A 4,695-nucleotide genomic window follows, 5' to 3' on the forward strand; every position below is an offset into this window, starting at 1 on the left:
TTCTAGCTCTTCTTTCAGCCCTTGGTAAATAAACTTGACGCACACAAGCAACACATCATCACGAGTGTTAAAGTCTTTTCTCTTGTAAAATTAGATCAATGTTTGAAAACACTTCTAAAGAAGTACAAATCTCAACTTTATGTGGCTTGTCCTAGTGGATTTTGTTATCTTTTTCTCATCATTCTGTGCAGCAGTTCGCTAAATGGTGCTGTCGAAACTTATGCAATGGGGCAGTGTAACTGCTGAAATGGGTATTCTGCCCTGATCACAAGGGTGGGGGGGAAGTATTGACAAAATTGCTACTTGGCACACCAAAATGATGAGAAGGTGATAAACTAACACAGGCTGTGGCTACCTTCTATTGTAATGCAAGCAGTGTGACAAAAAATAAAATATAATAAAATAAGAACAAAGGTTTAACTAGAAGAGTAGAGTCTAAATCAACTGATGGTCTCTTGACTAATGATTTGACTAGTTGACTTTCAGGGGGCAGTGCTAATTTCTTGCATGTTCTACAGTGAGCATCTTCTGACCTGCCCAGCCCTCGTCTCCATCATGGTCCAGCTCATCTAGCTCCTTCAGGTCATCCTGCTTTAGGATAGAGGGCCGTTTTATCACCTCTCCACTTGCATCACGTGGGCCGCTCTGGGACCTACTCTCAGGACCCACCTGTCCACGTGCAAACCTGAACGAGGAGAGTAGGTTCTTTATAAGTGATATGTTAAAAATGGGGAAAAAGCTATCAGGGAGTAGCACAATACTAGTTTCACAACTAATTTTAGCAAAGAGAATACCTTGGAGCGGGCCCTTCCCCAGGTGGCGGGTACCTGTAGGGCCCCTGTGGGCCATAGGGGGCTGGGAAGGGCAGGTAGGGAGGATACATCTACATATTAAAAAGAAAAAAGAAGAAGAAGAAAATGGCTAGGATTCATACAAAAATTATTTAATACTTCAAAAGAAACAAAGAAAATCAAGAGGAAACTTACAAAGGGAGGCATAATCCCTCGATATGGGGGGAATCCAGGCCCCACAGGGGGCTGGGGCAGGGGCAAGGCGGGGCTTCCTGCAGGAGGGTTCCTAGGTGGCCCGTGGGTCTGGGAGTTTGGAGGAGGGGCCCCAGCTGCCCCATCCATCACCAAAACCCCACCAGTGCCACCCTCTGCTGCCACCTCCCCAGACAGGGTGGGCGCCAGAGCTCGGCCCCCACCATCCCGCCAACTTGTAACGTCTAAGAACAGCAAACACAAAAGAGGACAAAGCAGTCAATATGGTTTGTGGGTTTAATGGAATAAATTTAATGTGATGATTTAAAAAGCTAACACATGCTTTTAACTAATACAATGTCTCAAGTACTTAATAATATACATGGATTTAAGTTTTTACATATCATTTGAATTGAAATGAATTACAATCATTGGACAATTATTGAATCAATCACTGGGCATCACTCACTCTGGGGGCGGAGGCTTGGTCCGGGCCCATACCACTGATCTGCAGTGCCCTGTTCTCTGCCAGCTCTGTCCGGGTCGCCAGCTGCCTGCAGGGTGGGAAATTCCTCGCGAGAGAATGGCGACGGTAGGTTTGATCCCTTTCCACCTGCAGAAAGGAAAGATGAGGAGAGAATGATTTTCTTAGAACCTGAAGCTCAATCCAGAGAAATGTATGAAAGACATATAATAAAGAAGACTCACCATCCCCTTGTGTTCCATGTGTAACACTGGCCTGTGCCCAGGACCTTGCCCCTACGGCCTGGGTTGAAGCTGGGGCCAGAGCCTGATTGAGTGACAAATAGCACAAGATACAGTTCAACTGTGTCTACTATAAATCTTACAGAACATATTCATCTTCTAATATAACTTTACTTCAATGTTACTGTTAGTACCTCTGAAGCTGGCGGGGTTCTCGGGCGGGTCTGTGCAGGTATCTGTGAAACCACAGGCTGCTGCGATTCCAGCTGCGGTGCTGACAATGCATCGGTACTGAGAGAAAGTAAAGTCACGACCGACATTAAACAGGGAAACAAATGCCACAACAGAGGAGGGGAAAAAGTATCATAACTAACAACAAAATAATAATAATTCTGCAACATTTCTGAAACTTGCCACTTTAGAACTTTTCACCATTTAAAGAATCTCTAACAGGTACAAGTCATGCTGGTGTGTTAGATTGGACCTACTTACCTCTTTGGGTCTGCTGGTTCCTGTTTGCTTGCCCATCCTGTGCCGTCTTTGGGAACGAGCGAGACGTTGGGATCGTTGCCTTTGTTCTCTGCCTTCAGACTGGGCAGGTTGGCAGGAGGTGGCATACGCCGCGCGGAGGCAACTTTACCAAGAGACTGCAGGCCATGACGTGGGGGAACTGATATGGGGAAGAGAAAGGAGGTTAGCACAGATGACCACTGAAACCGGACACCAAGTAAATCTACAGGTGTATTGAGGGAAAGGAATGGCATTTACTGCTTACTTTATTGAATAATTAGGATGCTGAACAACCAAAAAGGCTAGAGGCTTGGTAGTTTCAGTCTGATGACTACGGAGGAAAACGCTTCTAGGTGTTAATCAAAACTTTAGCAAAACCAGTTCAGTTAGAGTTTGTAAAGAAATATTAGGATATATTCATGCTCACAGAAGCATGGAAAAGTCTACCAACTGTGTAAAGTGAAGCTTTGTTGCATATCAATCCCTCATTTGTTTCCTTGAAGCACAGAGAAACCACAGCAGTGTGTGGCTTAACTATGTAACTCTGGAAATGAGGACAGCTGCTAAGATCTAGTAGGGAGCTTCTGAATAAAACATAGATTGGGCACTCGGTAAAGAAGTCAAACAGTGTCCACAAGTAAGCCTCTATCTCAGGTCAGGCTCAGCTGACATGCCAAGGTTCAAGAGCCCTTCATCCCCATGGCCATGCCTGCATCTCAAGTCTTAATTGCATCCACGTTTCCCTCACTTGCATCTTTTCCTTGCGTCTTACTCCTGCCCTCATAAGATGTGAGGAAAAAAATGAAAGCAGAGTGGACTCAAGGATATACATTTCAGAGACATGAGACAATCTTGCCTCAGATCTCTCATCTAATGTGTTCAATCACCAACTGATTTCCGATAAAGGGGTGTGCCAGTCCATAAAAGCCTTCTGCAAAGGATGGTCTCTAGTATCCCTGCGCATGGCTCCTCCAGATAGCCTATTCAATCCTCGCTTACTAAAGCAGATGTCTTAGGACATCTTTAATCCTCACCCGACTGGAATGATTTAAGGGGTCAAGTGAGGAGCAATCAAGCAAGAGAACTGAGATCTAGCCCGTGCATAACTTCTTTCGATATTGCTATATGGAATGGATCTATTAAAAATGGTTGTAAAGATTCCTGATCCCCAAATATTAAGACAGGATGAGCAAAAACTAGTTAGGAGGCAGATGAGAGATGCAGCTTATCGTGCACTTCCGGTATTGAAAACCAGCCTCAGTGTTAATAGCAAAACAGCAGGCTAATGCATCAAAGTTGCAGGAAATGATTTTAACCACAACACCAATGGGTAAATGCAACTGTGACCAAGCAGATCTGATTCTTTAAGGTACCTCTAATAAATTACAAAACAAGTTGTACATACATAGTAGCAAAACAAAACCATCTGGTTGAATTTCAACAAAGCCTGAAAGATGAGTTATTAGAAAACTATTCCACTGGGTAGAGCAACAGAAAAGCTAATCCATTATTGTGGATACATACTGTAACAATGAAATCCTAGCCATGACAAAACCAAGACACTCACCAACAGGCTTTTGTGTTTCAAGGCTCTTTCCTTTGTATGTATCAAACAGGTTGAGAGACGCATACTTGGTTTTGCCTTCCTTCCCCTTTGCAGTTTGCCCAGAGCGCTCTGACATTGCGCTGTCCGCTCATTGAGTATGGTGAATCCTGAGACTGGGGGAGAAAGAGATTATACACAAAAAGTGAGAATAAAAGTGCAGGCTGTACAAGCATGAATTTGAAACAATTACCACAGACAGAACTGCTCTCACAAATCAAAAAATCCTCAACATATTTGCTGTGGCCTGACAACAACAGCAGTGACTCTGCTGGATGTCTGATATGATTAGGTACTCAGAGGAAGAAGCAATACAAAAATATAAAAACTATGATTGCTGTAGAAACAACAATATCACAACACAGGCAGTTCTGTGGAACTTGATATAACATGACCAAACAAATGTTTGGACACGCTTTCTTATTTAATTGAATGGGAAAGTGTGTGCAAACTTTAAACTGGTAGTGTATTATAAAACCATTCATGCAATAGGACATGTAAAAGTAATTTTGGAAGAAAAAAAAAAAAAAGACCTACAGATTGTCTGCTACTTTGCTCAATTTTTTCTCTGCACACCAGTCCCAACTAGAGGTGTGCTGATACACTTGGCTCACAAGATGAAATGATACTGGGTTCATGAGAACGAGATGAGATTTTAACACAATTTTTAAGAAATTGGGATTAAAGAAACTGCACTAAGTTGGTTCAAATCTTATTTATCAGAAAGATTTCAATTTGTTCATGTTAATGACGAATGTTCCACACAAACTGAAGTTAGTCACGGCGTTCCATAGGGCTCTGTGTTAGGTCCAATTCTCTTCACTTTGTACATGCTCCCTTTAGGCAATATTATCAGGAAGCACAACATAAATTTCCATTGCTATGCAGATGATA

The 4,695-nt window shown here is 42.9% G+C and overlaps 1 protein-coding gene across 4 annotated transcripts in view; it reads right to left on the minus strand.

Annotated features, from left to right (window-relative positions):
• prrc2a (proline-rich coiled-coil 2A) overlaps positions 1-4,695 on the minus strand; it is a 22,432-nt gene that overhangs the window by 12,296 nt on the left and 5,441 nt on the right. For all 4 annotated transcript variants that reach the window (XM_020597367.1, XM_020597366.1, XM_020597368.1 and 1 more), the window contains 8 exons: positions 3,766-3,917; positions 2,181-2,358; positions 1,883-1,979; positions 1,692-1,773; positions 1,453-1,596; positions 987-1,228; positions 795-883; positions 534-685 (listed from right to left, as the gene is read on the minus strand). In XM_020597367.1, the coding sequence (XP_020453023.1) occupies positions 534-685; positions 795-883; positions 987-1,228; positions 1,453-1,596; positions 1,692-1,773; positions 1,883-1,979; positions 2,181-2,358; positions 3,766-3,880 (1,099 nt within the window). In that variant the 5' untranslated portion in view covers positions 3,881-3,917. The remainder of the gene's footprint in view (positions 1-533; positions 686-794; positions 884-986; positions 1,229-1,452; positions 1,597-1,691; positions 1,774-1,882; positions 1,980-2,180; positions 2,359-3,765; positions 3,918-4,695) is intronic.

The sequence above is a fragment of the Monopterus albus genome, unplaced genomic scaffold, assembly GCF_001952655.1.
Source record: "Monopterus albus unplaced genomic scaffold, M_albus_1.0 scaffold34.1, whole genome shotgun sequence".
Classification (NCBI taxonomy): Eukaryota; Metazoa; Chordata; class Actinopteri; order Synbranchiformes; family Synbranchidae; genus Monopterus; species Monopterus albus.